Below are 18,988 nucleotides of genomic sequence, written 5' to 3'. Positions count from 1 at the left end.
GAGAAGTATGCCCCTAAATAGAGTACGTGGGCCCACTTCCAAACAGCTGACCCAGGGCGGGCAAGACGCTGGGCTCACCTGGTTTGCACAGGGCTGGGGCGGCAGCGGGGGCGCTGGCCCTCCCGAACGTCAGCGCCGGCTCGGTGGGCTGGTCCCCCCATCCGCTGCCGCTGCTGGGTGGCTTGCCCCACGCTGCTGTGCCATTATCAACCAGGGTGGACGGGGATGATGACTCCCCCCAAGAGTTTTCAGCCTTCGAATGAACGTTAGGCATTTCTCCCCAGCCCGACGAAACTGAAGAGGGCACGGGGGAGGGGGAAGACAACAAAAGTGAAACAGAGAGAGAGAGAAAGTAAGAATGGTGATTTCAAGTTCAAAATCATCTTGAGATTATCTTTAGGATGGCTTTTAGGAGAAAGTGAAAAGGAGACAATATTAGATCTAATCAGATTTGTCATTTTTTTTTTTTTAAAGTTCAGTCTTCTCACTCCTGTCCCCTACTCCCTTAAAGCTGAAAGTCCCTTACATTAAAAGCTATTCAATTCACACCATCTGCAACAAGACAGAGTTTTAAAAACTAGTTTAGAACTAAAGTTTAAGGAGTAGCTCTTTTGCTTCTGGTGTTATATGTAACAACCTAAAAGAAATTTCATATTAATATCTTATAAACAATTTACAAATTGCAACATTTTCTTCTCACTTATCTTTTGACCAACCATCAAAGACACAGGCCTGAGCAAACAAAGAAGATAGAAGAGGAAACCTGTACAGATAAAGTAACAATAGAGCACCCAGATGGCTCTTAGGTACTAGCAGTGCGTTGGGAAAGGAGTTGAGATATTGGTGTTAAAAGATGGGAACCGAATGCAGGAATTACGGAGAAGGGTGGTTCCAACCAACTGAATGCAAACGTATCTCAGAATTATTCTTTCATTCCTTCACCTCATCCAGTTGCCATAGCATCCTGAACCGGGACTTGTACCAGAGATGAGGACGCAATTAAACTAGGTAAGCTTTCCTAGTGAATCCGGAAGGCTCTGGCGTTACTATCTATGAGGCACAGACGAGGTTAAGGGACTAGGCCACAGGAAGGATCTCCGCACCTTCTTTACACTTCAGTAAAACAAACATTTCACATGTCATACGCAAACTTCATTTTTCCAAATCAACCCAAATGCTGATCTTTGTGCCTTTGCCGGTAGGCTCACATGGTAACTCTGAAAAGTCACGCTGAGAGCTCACATCAGCTGTAATTTTCATATAGACAGAGCTTCTCACAGGCAGAACTGTGAATGCTTTAAATACTAACTGAAGAATAGAAACCACAAATAAGCCAATCACAAAACTTAAATTATTTGGTTAAAACATGGATATTACCATCTCAGTTATGAAATTAATTTTCTGACTAAAAATAGCATGGAATCAGCTCCCTTGATGCTTTACTCTGATAAAATACAACAGTAATAATTAACGACAAAACTACCTACCACCTAGGAATCATTAAAACTACAAGCTGTATAATGACCAAAACATTATGTGAATTATTACCAATGTCAGGGAAAGTGTTAATCACTCAGTCATGTTCAGCTCTTTGCTACCCCATGCACTGTCACCAGTCAGGCTCCTCTGTTCACGAAATTCTCCAGGCAAGAATACTGGAGTGGGTTGCCACTCCCTGCTCCAGGGGATCTTCCCGACCCAGGGATCGAACTCTGGTCTCCCATACTCCATCCAGGCAGGTTCTTTACCGACTGAGCCATCTGGCTAAAGGTACTATCAGGGAAGTTAGCCCTAATCACTATTGATGGCAAAGGCTAACTCTAATATTACCTGTAATTACACAGAAAACAATAAGGCATATTGGGAGAAGCAGTTCTACAAATCGAAGGAACAAAATTAGGAAAATTAACATAGAAGACAAAAATTAAGGAAGTTTTGGGAAGCTGAAATAATTCAGGTGTTACTAAGTCAATCAGCTGCAAAGATAGTGAGTTATTGTCGGCAATTAAATAACAAAATCAACTGAAAAAGGCAGGCACACAGGGACTTTCCTGATGGTCCGATAGTTGGGACTCCACTCTGCCAATGCCCGGGGCACTGGTTTGATCCCCGGTCAAGGAACTAAGATCCCACATGCCCCACAGTGTGACCAAAAAGGGTAAAAAGGAGAGAGGAAAAAAAGGCAGATACACAGTGTTTCTCTAGATTACTGTGTTCCAGCTCCAGACTGGGTTTGAACTAGATCCAAACAATCCAGTGTAAATCCTACACTGCATTTTTTAAATTAGTACCGGTTTTCCGCAGGCTCATCAGAAAACTAACTAGTATTAATATAATAAGAATGGTACGAAATGATTGTCCTGTAGCATTTACTTTTACAAAACTGGACACACACACAAAAACCTATGTAATGAAGAAACCTTATTTTGCAAGACAGAGATCAATATCCTTAAGCAGTGATGATCAACAACTGAAAAGCAACTTAGAACCCAAACTGAGGTTAGTGAACATTTTGTACAACTAGTGAAGGTCAAGAGCGATGCTACAGAATCTGTAAAAGACCTGCCCTGTAGCAGAAACCTCATCAGACATTCATCGGGTATGCACTTTGTTTGGAGGGGGAATCCCAGTTGATCTGCGACAAGCAGGCAAGTGTTCAAGCCAGGAGCTGAGCCAATGACAGCAGATGCTGTCGTTGCTGCTTCCATCTCTGATCGCAGCAGCCCGGGTACCACAAGCCCCGACCGGAAGGGCCAGGGGCTGTATGTGTGAAAATGAATAGAGAGGACCCAAAGGAAGCAGCACCTTGTCACTGTTATGAAGGGAACCGAGGGAGGTGTGACTGCTCCTTCTGTAGCACAAAGAACAGCTAGTCCCCCAGACCGGGACAGGGACAGGCTCAGATCATCTGTGGCTCCTGAGAGGGATGGACTCTGCTCTAACTGCAGAATAGCGCTCGGTTCAGGACAGACAGGAGTATCACAGGTGATGTGGGGCAAGGATAATGCCTCAATGCAGCTACACCGTGCCGTGGCAGAATATGAGACTAATGTCATCAGTGAAAAATTACCGAGTAACCCCATCATCCCCAGTGATACAGTATTTGTGCACCGTCTCTGCATAGGGCTCAGCTGTTGTTGTTCAATCGCTAAGTTGTGTCCAACTCTTTGTGACCCCGTGGACTGTAGCCTGCCAGGCTTCTCTGTCTATGGGATTTCCCAGGCAAGAATACTAGAGTGGGTTGCCATTTCCTTTTCCAGTAGGGCTCAGTACATGCAAGTAATTCCTCTAACTTTTTGTCTGTCTCTGTCCAAGTGGTTGAAATAAAATTTACAGCTGCTTTCACACTATCATGACAACTATAGACATCACACATGTGCATAATGCCCGGAGGACGAAAAACAAGCAAGAACCCAGAAACAGTCACCGTGATGGATGGGGCATGTTTGCCTTCTTTTACGTTTAGTGAGACTGTGTGCAATTTGTTAAAAAAATATATATATTATCTGTAAATATTTTTCACATACAAGAAAATAATTTTGGCTCTTCCAACCAAACAGGAATGCCTTTATCCAGAGTGAATCTCATATTCCTTGTCTACTAAAAACCATTAAGAGGAGATTCTGAGGGTAACATATTCAAGAGGGGGGAAAAAAAAAATCACAAATGACGTGATGTTGTCCCTGTCTCTGTGGGGTGTCATGGATGTCGTGTGTTCAACAAGTGGCAGCAGGCAGGTATGTACGTCACATCTGAGACCCCCACCACCTCCCCACCACGTGTGCCCTCGGCAAGCCACTTAATTGCCGGTTTCCTCTGTAATACGAGGCTCCGGCAGCCATCAGGACCACATGAGATGCGCATAAGATGTGCTGCATGTGGTCGCCCGGTGCTGCCAAGCCACGCTTGTCGCCAGGACCCAGGCCCCAGGCACATGGCAGCAGGAGTTTTCTGAGAGACACGGAGCAGGGGGTGAGGGAGCTCTGACCACAACCCAAGAAGTCATGGGGATGAGGACTTCCAGAAGAAAGACTTGGGTGGGTGTGACATGACAGCTGTGTTTCTTAATAATAATTTATTAACTTTTGGCTGTGCTGGGTCCTCACTGTTGTGTGGGCTTGTGTGGGCTTTTCTCTAGTTGTGGCAAGAAGGGGCTACTCTTGTCATTGCAGTGGCTTCTCATGTTGCAGAGACGGACCCTAGGGCATAGGCTCAATAGTTGTGGCCCGTGGGCTTAGCTGCTACACGGCATGTGGGACCTTCCCAGATCAGGGATCTATCAGGGATCAATCTTGTCTCCTACACTGACAGGTGGCTTCTTTACCACCAAGCCACTGGGAAAGCCCAGAACCCTACCATCTTAGACAGAATCTCTCCTCTCGACCTTGGCCCTCTGCTCATGGCCCTCCCACAGCAGTCCCTGCTGCCCCATCTCTGGCTGAGACTCAGGCTTCTGCAATCAACCTCTGCTGTCCCCTCCACAGACACATGCCTCCCGTGTGCTCCCCGAGAAGGCAGTGCACCTCGCCGTGACCTGCCCACCTGCCCGAGCTCTGAACCCTCCTTGCTCCTGTATTCAGACGGTTTCCCAGTCTGGCTGTGGTCTCCATCTGCGCCCCTAGCCACTATTCCTTCCCCTATCATGCCAAACACGGCTGAGCTCAGCTCTTCTCCTCCAGCTGTGCTTCCCACTAATCCACTCTTCACCTTACAGCTGACATGATTCTCTAATTAAGCCTGATGGTTCAATCTGCTTCATCTTCTCAGTGGCTTCCCAGACCTCTGGATACACCCCAGTTCCTTCACGGGGCCTAAAAGAACGTGCCTGCTCTTGCCGTGGTCTCCTTTCTCTGCAAGGCCTTCCTGCCAACCCCACCACGCACCCCCAGCACCAACTACTCTGAAGATTTTTCTGTTCCTCAAAGATGCTACCTTCCCTCCTTGCCTCCAGGTCTTCTGTGCTAGTGCCTCTATCTGAGCCACCCCTCTGCTAGTTCTCTAGTTACAAAGGCCAGCTGGACTGAATTCCCTCTCCCAGAGTTGCACGTGTATTTTCTCAGTCACAGTTCACGCTCCCTGAGGGCAGGCTCTGGTCTGTAACAGCTTCTCGCCTCTTTTACTGTAGTATCTAGGGGAGTGCCTTGCGCAGGGCAGGGACTCAACAGATTTTCATCTAATTTTAGCATTTTTCTTTCCACTGAAATCAGAACATGATTTGTACTGTATAATGCCATATAAAACCGTTTCAACCAAAAACGGTTTTATTTCATTGTTAACCACATCAGAAACACCTGTGGAGCTTTAAAACCAGCCAGTGGGCGGGCTTCCCATCTGGAGCAACACCCCTGCATCTGAGGTGTCTCTGAGATTGGTATCTCCCAGCTCCCTAAGCTCCTGGATAATTCTAAGGAAAGCCCTCTGGGGTTGGAAACTACTGTTTTATCTCATAAATAAAGACTTTGTAATAAGTAAACACAGGCTAACACAATGGCCTCCAATCTTTCTAAAGAGGGTATATTTCTTCTTTCCTCTCCTTTCTCTTCAAAGTGGGTAATATTTTCCCCCCCTTGGACTGAAAGCTATCAGAAAATCCTACTTTTTTTCTTTTTTCTCTTAGATTGAAAGCTATCAGAAAATCCTCTACTCTATTTTTTCTCTATAGTATTATCTCTTCGGATAATATTCAAATACGATCCTGTGAAGTGAAGGACATGGAAATCAGTTTAATGTCATTTGCTACAGAAATGCTAGTTGAGTGCGTGTGCAGACGTAACCAGAGTTTTTCTCTGCCCTCTGAGGGCACACGCAGCGCCGTACCTGGGCCCAGCAGCGGCGATCGGCTCAGCTGGGCGCCGGCCTGGTGCGCCGGGGGCGCCTCGGCCGCGCTTGCGCTGTCGCTCGTGGCGGCGGCGGCGGCGGCGCCGGCCGGGGCGCTGCTCTGGATGCCTGGGTTGTTTCTGTCCCACATGTTTACAGTTTTATTGTTGTAGTTGCTCGGGTCGCCCCAAGCTGAGGTACCGTCATCGATTTCCATTTTGCGGCGGATGGACGGCGGGGAAGGCTCCTCCCAGCCCGTGGCCTCGCTGCTGTCCTTCGGCTTGACGGGCACCGGCCCCCCGATCCACCCTGTTCCTGTCTGTTTCACGGAAGCGGCTCCTCCCCAGTTACTCGAGCTGCTGTCTGGGGGTTTGCTCGCCCAGTTCTGTTGGGGGCCGGGCTTCAGAGACTCTCCCCAGCTTGTCCCTGGATTCACCTTCGCGTTTGTGCCATTGCCCCAGCCGCCGGTCCCCGACCTCGGAGCCTCGCTCCAACCAGACCCTGATCGACTACCGTCAGCATCCCAGCCCGAGGCGTTCTTCTTCCCCTCCCCCAGGTGTCCCAGGACCGAGGGCGAATCCGCCCAGTCTCCCCCGCCTGCGCTCCAGGCTGGGTTCGGCTTGTGTCCGTCTCCCCAGTTCTGAGATCTGGGTTTCTGAGGCTCAGCCCAGGTGGCGGACTTGTCCTCCTGATTTACGGTCCCACTCCAAGCGTGGCCACTCTTGGCAGCAGCAGCATTATTAACAGCAGTAGAGCTTATCGCCTCCCCCCAAACCCCGGGGCCGTTTGGCGCTTTGTGGCTGCTGTCTCCCCAGCCGGCGTGCGCTGGCGCAGCAGCAGGCGGTGAGCTGACCCACCCCGATACTGAAGAGGTATTTGTACTGTTCACGCTGGACCCATCGTTCTTCCCCCCTGAGTGTGAAGGCTGAGTAGCTGCGCACCCCCAGGCCTCTGTCCCATTGTCGTTCTTGCGCTCGGACCTGGGGGACTCTTCAAATTCCCAGGCAGTGTTTTGCTTCACTGGAGTCTGTCCCCAACCAGTGTTGGACAGAACTCGTGGGTCAAGGTCGCTCCTTGGCAACTGGAGGTGCCCTTGCTCAAGAATCCCTTTGTCTCGCCGTCGGCCTTCTGCTCCATCCCGCCCAGTGCTTCCTTCGTTGTGGCTGCCAGAACCCTCGCTGCTGCCTTCACTGGCCGACGTTCCAGAGGACGCAGCTTTGGCCCAAGAGTTCACGTGCTCGCTACCAGGCTGCGCGGCAGGATTCTGGCCGCCGGCGCCAGGACTGTCCCACCCTGTTGATCCTTTCCCGTTGATGTCGCTACTGGAATGCTGGTTGGGGGGCTTCCCCCAGTCCCCGTTCACCCCGTTGGAGGTGCTCCGGCTGGGGTGGCCCCAAGCTCCCGAGTGGAGGTTGCCCACGCCGCTGCTGCCCCCGCCCCGCCCCCAGGCGAGGATGCCAGGACCGGCGGGAGGTCCTGAGTCCCACGCGTTGTTCCCTCCGTTCCCCTCCTTCTGCACAGCGCTGCTGGAGCCGTTCTGCTTAGCACTTAATGCTGAGTTCACAGTGTCGCCACTCCCCTGACTGAACCCGGAACCGCTGTTTCCTGTGGCCGGGTTACCTGGGGACAGTCCCCACACAGAACTGCCGATTCCTTCACCGCCACCCCCACCGACTTGAGAAACTGACGATCCGTTAGCACCAGGAAGGCCTTGCAGGTGGGGCGGGATGATGGCCCCCATGCCGACAGCCATGCCCCAGTTCGGCAGTCCGTTGGTCTGCACTGCGTTGAGCGGGCTGGGGGAAGGGTTCAGGGGGTTAGTGTTATTTGGTCCATCAGTGTTAAGGTTCTGAGGTTGTACGCTGAAAGACACATTCTGAGAAGTGGACGTTTGTGGTTCTGTGCTCTCTTGCGGCAAGCTTCCCCAAGCACCTAAAGTGCCCGCTGGGTTCCCGTTCTGGGTGCCCATGTTCTGACCTATGGCACTGACCGGACTGCAAATACTGGAAGGGCTGCCTGTCGCCACAGTTCCTTCGTGTCCGAGTACAGGCCAGGCAGCTGGGTTGGCGTTGGGATTAAGGTTAAGATTAATGCCAGCGCTGGAGCTGGAGGCACCCCAGCAGTTCTGACTCCTCCCATCTCCGATCATGTTGTCCATTTTCCCATCCCCGCCGCCGAGGGAGCAGTGAGCCAGGCCCGAGCCGGCGCCCGCGGCTACGCCCCACACTCGGGCGGCGCCTCCGTTACCGCTGCTCGCTGCCCCCGCCCCAAGGGCACTCTGCGCGCCGCTGGAGCCATTACTGCCGCCCGTCTTCTTGGCCTGCCCAGTGAGGCTGCCCTGGGCGCTCCCCGTAGCCATGCTACTGTTCTCTGAGCCGCAGTTGGAGGCAGAGTCAGTGTCGGTGGTACATTCTGAGGCGGATTCCGTCTCTGCTCCCGTGAGGGAAGGCCAGGCCCCCGCGTCCGTCCTGTCGCTTACTGCCTTCTCCCAGCTGCAGCCGGCTTCGCTCCGGTAAGGGGGCTGCTGTCCCCAGTGGGAACTCTCATAATGCTCCGCTGGGCCGCTGTGACCGAGATCTGAAAAAGAGGAAACACGTTCAAAGTTAGCTTCTCCTCCCGCGTGTCAATCAACTGCTCAAACTAGTCTTGGGGGCATGCTCTTTCTTCTGAGTTTTCAATTCTGAATGACAGATGCTAAAAATGACTTCAAGAAAAAAAGTTATTTGTTTTCTAAGTGCGTGCTAAGTGGCTTAAGTCATGTCGGACTCTTTGTGACCCCATGGACCATTCCATAGCCCACCAGGCTCCTCTGTCCATGGGATTCTCCAGGCAAGAATACTGGAGTGGGTAGCCTTTCCCTTTTCCAGGGGATCTTCCCAACCCAGGGATCAAACCCAGGTCTCCCACATTGCAGGCGGATTCTTTATCAACTGAGCCACTAAGGAAACCCTTTTGAAGTATGCATCACTCAAAAATAAAGTAACAGAAAAAAATTAATGTATTTACATAAAACCTCAATTAAAAATCCTTGACAGTTTCTTTAAATAGTAAGATACACAGATATTTGCAATTAAATATTTCTTCTTTTAGAACTTTTCCATTATGTTCTTTGCAAATTAATTTCAACAAGAAAAAAATCTTATTCATCTTGCACAGTAAAACTGGGTGTCCCCTCAAATCTCTTTTATTATTTGATGGAACTAAAAGAAGAGGAAGTATGCAATCATCACTATCACTAGAAAAAATACACTAAAGCTCATTTCAGCCTTAAAAAACTCCCACACCAGTGATTTCTGTTGCCTGATTTAAATGGAATGTAATGAATTTAGAATGATGGTCTAGATGATTCTAAAGTAGGCAGGTAATTCCAGGTGAAAACCACAAAGGGAAAATGAAGGAGGGCAACATAAAACTTTAAGTATCTAAATTACCATAAAACAATAAAGTTTTTTATTGCCAAATATTAGGGGTTGGCTCTACAACTCTGGTTTATGACCATTTCTCCTGTTGGTTTTGCCTATACTATAAAAATTAGCTTGTTTACTTGCTAAGTCGTGTCTCTTTTGTGACCCCATGGACCCCCAACTCCCTTCTCCAGGGGGTCGTTCAATCTCAACCCAGGGATTGGACCCATGTCACCTACATTGGCAGGCGAGTTCTTTACCACTGAGCCACCAGGGAAGCCCCCAAACTAGTTTTCGCTGTGTTGTGCTGAGTTGCTCAGCTGTGTCCGACTCTTTGTGACCCCATGGACTATAACCCACCAGGCTCCTCTGTCCATGGGGATTCTCCAGGCAAGAATACTTGAGTGGGTTGCCATGCCCCCTGTTAGGGGATCTTTCCAACCCCAGGGATTGAACCCAGGTATCTGGCATTGCAGGTGGATTCTTTATCATCTGAGCCCAAGATGAGCCCAAGAGAAGCCCAAGAATACTGGAGTGGGTAGCCTATCCCTTCTCCAGGGATCTTCCCAACCCCGGGAAGATCTTCCCAATCTCCTGCATTGCAGGCAGATTCTTTACCAGCTGAGCTACCTGGGAAGCCCCATGGAGAACAGTATGGATGTTCCCTAAAAAACTAAAAAGAGAGTTACCATATGATCTAGCAATCCACTTCTGGGTATATATCTGGAGAAAACTATAATTCAAAAAGATACATGCACCCTTATGTTCAAGGCAGCACTATTTATAGTAACCAAGTCTTGGAAGCAACCTAAATGCCCATGGACAGAGGAATGGATAAAGAAGATACCATTTATCACTTATATGTGGAATCTAAAAAACTGATACAAATGAATTTATTTACAGAACAGAAATAGACTCACAGACATAGGAAAAAAACTTAAGGTTACCAAAAGGGAAGGGGGGAGGGGTAAATTAGGAATTTGGAATTAACAGATATACACAACTATATATAAAACAGATAAACAAGGACCCACTGTATAGAACAGGGAACTAAATTAAACTGTAACAGGAAACACTAACATGAGGAAGAGCAGTTCTGGGATGGGGAGGAGGAAGGGAGAAGATGGACTAAGATCCAGATATGGTGAGTCTGCGGTGCTTGCTAGACCTCCAAGAGGATCTGTCCACAGTCCTGGGAGAAACAAGCTTCAGGAAGCTCAGACGTGAATGTGCGGTTCATCAGCACACTCTGTGTGGACTCGTGAGTCCTTGCAGGTGCTTCATCCAGCCCCTTGAAAGGCCATCACTGCCACTCTTCCCGCCTCTTCACCCCTCTCCATCAACCACTTCAGTTGCCTGATCAAGTGGGGACTACGTTCAACAAGCACTGGGGAATCTACGGGTTGTCATCCACTCAACAGGACCCTTTTCTCAAAGGCAAGAATGTGTCTGCAAGTGGTGCATGCCAAGAGAGCAGTGTTCCTAACTCAGAGGGGAGCTAAACATTCTGGAACTTGGTACAGCCCAGCCGGAAGGGAGTTGAGAGAGAGAGAGAAGGCTAGAGGAGAGGAGATAAAAGAGGGAAGGAGGTGAAAGCATGAGATGAAATATCCTCCAGGAAATTCCCTGGTGGTCCAGTGGTTAGGACTTGACGCTTTCGTTGCCACCATTCTGGGTTCAATCCCTGGTTGAGGAACGAAGATCACGAAAGCTGCTCAGCATGGCCAAAATAAAGAAATAAACAAGGTCTCCCACACCGGCCTTAAGGGTGTTTTACTGAGCGGGCATGTACACCTGTGCTTTGGCACAGAGGGGTAAAGAAAGGACAAGGTGTCACTGCTACTGAAGGAGAGGCTCAACTCTCACCAACGCGTGGCACAGCTCGGGTTCACTTTCAGGTGAGGACTTCTGTCCTAAGCTTGCAAAGAGGGCCACTCTTACATACAGGGCTACGTGGAGGGGCTTAAAATGAGGCTAACAAGTGAATTTACTATATACATTTATCTAAGTGTTATTACTATGTAAGCCACTGAAACACACTTTTTCTATGTAAAATATTTTTAGTCGTAATGAAAACAGTGGATAAGGAGAAAAAAGAGAGAGACAAACATTGCAATGTCTTTCATTGTAATTAAACTTTGAGAATACCAAAATGATATAAGGATTTTTTTTCCCCAAGAAAATAGCACTTTTGAGGGTGTTGACACGATCAAAATAAACATTAAATATGAAAATAAAATGAACACAAAACCAAAAAGTTAAGGATAAATGGTAAGAGTTACTCTGTGCCATATTTCTACAAGTTGATTCCCGATCCTACTCCTAGTGTCTCCAGTTCTGGTATTCCTAGTGTCCCGGGAGCTTCTTTACAGAGTCCTCTCTCCTGATAGTTTAGGGCCCTGGGACAGAGGCCGTTCCTATGAAACTAGTCACAGTGTCCTCAGATGACAGTTCCCTGATGACAGCTCATATTGTGCTGAACATGCGTGTTCCACGGTCCTGCCGATGAGCTTACAAACACCGCACAGATGCACAAGAACGTTCTGTACCAAGACAGGTGTGATGCACAAAGGTGCCACTCTTTGCTTCAGTTTTATTTTTTCCCCTTTTTCCACTTTATCTTGTTTTCTCATTTTTTTTTCCTTCTAAAAAAGTTTTGAAATGGGAATCAACTGTGACATGTGTACTTAATATTAAAAAAAAAATATTCTGGGGACGTCCCAGGCATCTAATGGTTAAGACTCCACACTCCCAATGCATGGGACATGACTTCCATCCCTGGTCAGGGAACTAAGATCCCACATTCCATGTAGTCGCCCCCCCCCAAAAAGTTTGAACACAAAAATGCATTTAAAAGCTGGAAAGGACTTGAAAACTGGAAAGCAGAAAGTTACAATTTTAATGCAATATTTATGGTTTTCAAGTATAGACTTCAGTTGATTTGAAAATACAACTCACCACTGACTTCTTAAGTGCAGTGGTAAAAGCCAAACAACAGAAAACAAACAGCAGAACCTTCACCTCTAACACATGAATGAATTAACCTAAATCCACTTTGGAAAAACTAGGCTTTCCCCACTCCTCACCATCCTTTCCCTACTCAGACTCCTTGAAAACCTTCTGGGGGCTCTGAGGAGCACAGTTTGACTAGTTCTGTTCTGGGGAATCTCTGAAGTTTCTCCTCTCCTGCCCCTCTTCATCATCAACACCATCATCATAATTACATCATCAGCATTATCACCTCTACCATTACCACCATCACCATCACCACCACGTATTATGACCTTAGAACTTATCCCCTAAATGAAAATGTTTTATGTTTTTAAAGTTATTATTCTCTTTATCTTTAAAGCATACCATTCTTCTTGGTAGAATTTATGACCTTGAAAATATTTGAGTAACATGGTTTTCATAAACCAAAATCTCTTGACTGTGTTATCAATTAAAAAATCCATCCTTTAGTTATAGTCTAAAAGACTATATGAAAGAAACTGAAATGACTGACTTCTGTGAGTAGGCATTTTGAAATGAATGAAAGCTCTGAAATAAACCAAGGCTGAATTCTCTTGTAGGTTATTTTACACTCTCCAGCATAAGCCCAGGAGCTTTAAAAGGCTAAAATACATGCATCTGTTGGGCAGCAAGTTTGAGATAGTTTATAAATAAGTGTGTTCATATTCCTAAAGGGGGTAAAGAATCTGCCTGCCAATGCAGGAGACCCAAGAGACACAGGTTCAATCCGTGGGTCAGAAAGATCCTCTGGAGTAGGAAATGGCAATCCACTCCAGTATACTTGCCTGGGAAATCCCATGGACAGAGGAGTCTTGTGGGCTACAGTCCATAGGGGCGCAGAGAGTTGGACATGACTAAGCACGCATGCATATATGCACACATATCCCTAAACATCACATACTTCACAGCATTTTGAAGTTCCAAGTATTTCCATACACATTAGGTTAACTGAACCTTACAAGTTACATCTGTTTAACAGATGGGGAAACAGGCTCAGACCAAACTTGCAAAGGTGTTATAACCAATGGCCAGTAAAGATTGAATGGAAACTTGTATCTTCAGAATAAAATCCTAGTGCACCTTCCATTACAACATTCTATCATCAAACTAGTTCCACTACATAAAAACCTTAAAAAAGAAAAAAGTAATGAAGTTCTGTATCATGTTAAATTCTTTTTTAACTGCTGTCTGAATAGTTCACATGTTCTAAAAATAGGTGTCTATAAAAATCCAAGTAACAAACTGTCTTAAGTGATTAAAAGGATTACACAATAGCATAAAAACTTTCTTCTTTTGCTTTTAAATTCCAAAATGTTGCCATAGAAAGATAAAATTTTCAAGAAAAAGTATTTGACAAAGAGCTTTTAAAGCTCCAGTAAGCGAAATTGTAATTAGGTATCAGGTTAATCAGGTAGGGAAGTGCCGACAAGATTTATTCAGAAGTGTGCAGAAGGCCTAATTTAGTGCTAACCCTGAAAAGCGTATGGAATTCATTCTTTCTCACCACAGTCCTTTTAACTGAAATGGCAGAATAATAAACTACGTCATAAAGTAATTCCAAATGCTTTCTGTAGTTGAAAACACAAGCGTACTATGCGTACTGCTAACACATACTCGGACAGTGGGTTTTTCAAGAGGCGGAATCCACATAACCAGTAACCACTGTTTTCAGCCTTGGAGAACCGAAGCCGCCTCCCTTCACTGCCTTGACTGGGTGTAAAAATCTCGTGGAGAAAGTGTTCTTGGCTTAGAATTCCAGCACTGGACAGACTCGGAGACATCTTATCCGTCCACTTCTGTCCTTGCAAGGGATTATGAAATGCAGAACCGAGTGAAAGGCTTACTGAAAACAATAAAGTGTCCACAAGAAAAAGCTTGATGGCCCTGCTTTTTCTCCAAAACGCAGGATGAGGCTGCTTCCCCGGGGTTCAGTTCCTGCGAGAAGCCCGCTCAGGGGAGGGAAACTCCCTGATAGGCAAGGCGCAGCAGCTGTGGGCTCAGTGGCGGCTCTCTTTTGCGGCTCCGCGGGCCGTGGGGGCACAAGTACCTGCGAGAGGGGCCGCCCAACCCTTGGGAGACGCTACCTTGCGCGCCGGCCACCCGGGCTTCCGCATCTAGGGCGGCGCGGGCTCCCCGCTCCGCCGGGACACCCGCTGTCGCTGCCGGGAGGCTCCGCCCGCTGCACCCAGCGACCTGCAGGCGCCCGCAGGCAGGACTGGCGGTGCCCTTCCCACCCCGGGAGGGTTTGAAAGCTTTGATTATCTAATTGCAGCTGACACTAAACCGATCTTCCTGCCTCTCAACATTCTTTCGATGGTCACACCGTTTTCACGGCAGGACCCGGTTGCGGCAGCAGGAGCGCCACTTTCCGTCTGTTTTTGAAAGTCAGCCAAAAGCGCAAGGGCGCGCTGCCGATTGGCTGCACGCAGACAAACCGCTGCCCTTTCCTATTCCTTTGTTTTCGGTTCCTCCTCTCTCCCGCTCTTCCCCCGGAACGTTCCTCTTTCCCCGGAACGTCTGGCATACCAACACTAGCTATAATTTTCTAAATGAGCCCCATATGTAAATTGGCACGTGTCCAACTTCTTAATTACTTTCCTGCTTCTATCTACAAAAGATCTAAGTAGCGAACACCACCGCGTATTAATCAAAGCCTCTTGTTTATAAATGTACAAAGCAGCCACCAAAACAATAGACTGCCTTTAGCACGGCCAGAAAAGAGGTTTTTAAAAAGATAAAAAAAGCTCACAAGTGTTTCAAGCTGGAGTTACACTGCAGATAGGCAAAAACACAGTCTGAATAGAAAATTCACATTTTTCCAGAAGCTTCACATGGTGAATCAGTGCATTTATATACTACTCACACCTTACCAGGTGACATTTGCTGCCAATTGACTGGATGGGAGTTCCCCTCCAGAATCAATACAGGAACTTAAATTCGATTTCCGTTTGCATTATTTTATTGGAAGGCCAATGTTTTATTTCAGGACAAACTTGTTATTTAAAGAGCGCACCTGGATCCAGGGCTAGGCTGGCCTGTCTGTCTCACAGGAGCCCCTCCACCCACCGTGAGGGGTGACCAAGTCTCTGGATGCCCCAGTGATGGGGGGCGGGCTGAACCCTGCCCCCCAGTACCCGTGCTGCCTAATTGGGTCTCTACCCTCTGGAGCTGCCCCAGTCCCTGAGGCCTCCTGGTGTGTCAGACCAGAATCTCTGTAACTGAAATGCTCCCGGCCCTCTTCCTCACAAGGCTTCTTCGCAGGGCTCCGCTCAGTTCCTTTCCAGTCCACACAGATGTCTCAAGGCCTCTTTTCCCTGGCTACTCTGGGCATGCCTGTTTGGGAGCCATGTTTTTCCACAAGGGATGTGACCCCTAGGGGTTAATCTAAATGTGGAGTCAGAACATCAGCAATTAACAGCAACCGTCCACCGGAAAACGTCTTTTTTGAATTGGAAGCCCAATGTAAAGAATCTGTGCTTAAACTTGTTGCAGGGCTTCCCTTCAGCATTAGCATTACCGAACCTCATAAGTAAAGTGGCGCCAGGAGTCAGCCGTGCATGCTAGAAAGGAAGTCTTGGTTCCCTGAGGACACGTGATAGTGCTGGCGTAAATAATGCTACAAAAACTACAAAACCAGCAGCGTCTCTCCAACAATGCCCTGGGCTGACATGGAGATGGCACGGAGCTAACACAAAGAGGGGCCGGTAGAACCTGAAATCTGGTTTAAAAAAAAAAAAATGGAGAGCAACTTATTCTTTTTATTTAAAAAAAAAAAAACACGTTTTTTTTGGGAAGTGGACCATTTTTAAAGTCTTTACTAAATTTATTACACCGTTGCTTCTGTTTTACATTTCGGTTTTTGGGGCCATGAGGCATGTGGGACCTTAGGTCCTCGAGCAAGGGTTGAATCCACACTCCCTGCACTGGAAGGTGAAGTCCTAACCACTGGACTGCTAGGAACGTCCCTAGAGGGAGCTTTCGATTGCTGCCCTCTGGTGACCTGTGAGCCAGTGAAAGTTCAGCCTGTTCTCAAACACAGGTGGTTTTTTTGTCATCACCTTCACCCACGTTGGTTATGCGAAGTCAACAATGCTGCTGGCCACTTGGACCGGCTGCAGAGGCAACAGTCGATTTGGGTGTGTTTCCATCACCTCTGCAGATCATGCCACTTAGGGCAAAGAATAACTTCTGAGCGTTAGGCTGGTAGTCAGTATATATTATCATATACTCATATTCTTGGGGGAAAACACAGAAAGTTAATGTGCTGGGCTGAAATAACTCCTAATTTTGCTTTTCTTATCATTAGAAATGGTCTGCTGTTAAATTCTTAAGGATCAGTCACTTCCTTACCCCCTGCTTGGGTAATTCAATCTCAGTTCTGTTGACCCAGCACTCATACTTTTAAATTTAGTCTTAGAAGAATGCAATCATGAATCAAACCATGCTTTTCATGTTAATGTGGAGAGGCTACAGGAGTGAAAACCCTAACACAAATAAACACATAAAAATCTATGTATTACTTTAAAAAAAGTTATATAAGAGCTTTTACTTCAACAGTATTTAAAAAGTTTCAATGTGGCAAGAAAATGTGGAACCCACTAATAGAATTTCAATTGGATATGAATGAATTTATTAAATAACTTGCACCATGAGAAAGAAAAGTTTATGAAGATTTTGTGAGTTGTTCTTTAGTTGCTCTGTAATAGTGTTTCAAAGGTACAAATATATTTGCAGCATGTTTCAAAAGTCTCACAAGTTCCACATTCACAGCCACCATCTGAATTTACCGAGCACTTACTATATGCAGGCCCTGTGCTGAGTATGAATCAAATACCTCAGTTTTTCAATATAAGTTTCTTAAATCAAAACACCAAGCTATACAAGTCTGACTATACAATCTCTGTTAAGACTGGTTAGAAGACCATATTTCAGTGTGGAGAGTAACCGTATACTTGACTATTAAACTGCTGGCACTTAAGCAGATGGGATTCTATTCAACGAATATATTTGATCATTTCTTCTCTTACTAGCTTTTTGCTGACAATCATTGACCTACATTCTCTCCTAGGAATTTAGCAGATGAAAGTCAAGACTATTTGAAGAGACATGGCAAAGTTGTCTAAAAATATTTTTTCCAAATAAAACCACAAAGTCATGGTTTTGAGAAATGGTGCTGCAAATAAATACTTCAATGTCACATTGGAATTATTCCCCATGTTAAAAGGCAGCACATGAAGGGGGAAAAAATTGTGACATGTTTCTTTTAAATTCTAATCTAATACAAGAAGCCTCTTTACCTCTCTAATTACAGATCTGAATTTCAATACCAGGCTAGAACCAGTGCCAATTGTTGAATTACTTGAAACAGAAAAATTTAAGGAAATAATGGAGAATCATGGTCGTTGAACACATGGACTTTGCTCTCTTCCAAAAATTTCCCTAAAACTCCAGTAAACAAAATTTTTTTACAGTGCTAATCCGTGAGATCAAGCAGAGGGGAACAGAAGAGAGGAGAGGAGAGATGCTGACATTCTGAGGCTGGAAGCAAATGAGCAAGTGGCCAGTTCTCCTGCGAGCCCAGGGAGAGCTGGTGTTGAACTGCAGGCCAGGACGCCAACGAGCAGCACAGAGCCCTAGACCCTGCAGGGGCGCAGCGGGCAGCGCTGCCTCGGGGTATTCAAATACGTCAGTTAGAAACAGCCACCCTCCATAAAATGCTATTACCTCCCTGCACAGAAAGCATACGTGCAGTATGAGATGTCCTAATTACCTGGGAGAAAAGGGTTTCACTATCAGTTTTCACTACAGGGCTCTAAAGCACCTGCCGTGACAGATTTATATGGATTGACGAAGACCTTTGGTTTCTGGTGAGCAATAGACTTAGCTGAAGTAAAGTGAAAGAAAGTGAAAGTGGCTCAGCCCTGTCCAACTCTTTGTGACCCCATGGACTATACAGTCCATGGAATTCTCCAGACCAGAATACTGGAGTGGGTGGCCTTTCCCTTCTCCAGGGGGATCTTCCCAACCCAGGGATGGAACCCAGGTCTCCTGAATTGTAGGCAGATTCTTTACCAGCTGAGCCACAGGGAAGTAGCTAATGCCATCTGCAAATACATGAGAAACAAAATAAATAAGAAGGGGAAATAGAAGTAAACCTTAACATCAAATTGAAGCGAATGTGTCATCGAGCTAGCTTTGCTAAGTGTACAGCAAATAAGTCCATGTTCATTACTGAGCAGCAAAGGTGAAAATAGCAAACCAGTTCTCAGGTAGAAAGAGCGCTCTGGTTCTGGGTGGTTTACCTGGTTGGGGCTTACTGGGGTGCGGTTGTGCTCCGGCTCCAGGCAGCGGGGGCGGGCTCAGCCCTGCAGGCCCAGCGCCCTGGGTGGGACTCACGCCGCTCAGGGTCCCCGCGGGCAGCGGCTGACCTCTCTTTAACAGCTGCTTCTGTTCTTGCTGGCGGAAGCGTGGAGGCACCTCGCGAGGCAGGTAACGGGCTGCAGCTGGCTGCTGGCCGCCGGCAGAAGCACGTTTGCCATTGCTGCCGCTGGAGAGGGTGCTGGTGGAAGTACTGGTACTGGTGCCGGCAGGTTGGGGCTGGCTTGAACAGGTCTTGGTAGGTTCTGGCACTAGAAGGAACAGAAGGAAAAGACCCTGACTCCTTAGTATTATCACCGCCTTCTACCCAACCCAAAGAAAACAGAACACAAAACCTAGGAATGACAATGTAGAGCTTTGGAAGTGAACTGCACCAA

The 18,988-nt window shown here is 47.1% G+C and overlaps 1 protein-coding gene across 7 annotated transcripts in view; it reads right to left on the bottom strand.

The window, feature by feature from the left end:
- Window positions 1-18,988, bottom strand: part of TNRC6C (trinucleotide repeat containing adaptor 6C) — a 112,313-nt gene that overhangs the window by 33,615 nt on the left and 59,710 nt on the right. For 6 of the 7 annotated variants that reach the window (XR_010659616.1, XM_065908711.1, XM_065908714.1 and 3 more), the window contains exons 4-6: window positions 18,536-18,862; window positions 5,818-8,394; window positions 79-294 (exon numbers count right to left, since the gene is read on the bottom strand). Coding sequence is in view for 6 of the 7 variants with exons in the window: in XM_065908711.1 (XP_065764783.1) it covers window positions 79-294; window positions 5,818-8,394; window positions 18,536-18,862 (3,120 nt within the window). In the remaining variant the exon portion in view is untranslated. The remainder of the gene's footprint in view (window positions 1-78; window positions 295-5,817; window positions 8,395-18,535; window positions 18,863-18,988) is intronic. The other variant, XM_065908716.1, reaches the window with a different exon arrangement.

Source organism: Muntiacus reevesi, chromosome 18, assembly GCF_963930625.1.
Source record: "Muntiacus reevesi chromosome 18, mMunRee1.1, whole genome shotgun sequence".
NCBI classification, from domain to species: Eukaryota; Metazoa; Chordata; class Mammalia; order Artiodactyla; family Cervidae; genus Muntiacus; species Muntiacus reevesi.
Note: the sequence above shows the minus strand (reverse complement) of the source record. Positions and strands in the feature narration are given on the sequence as shown.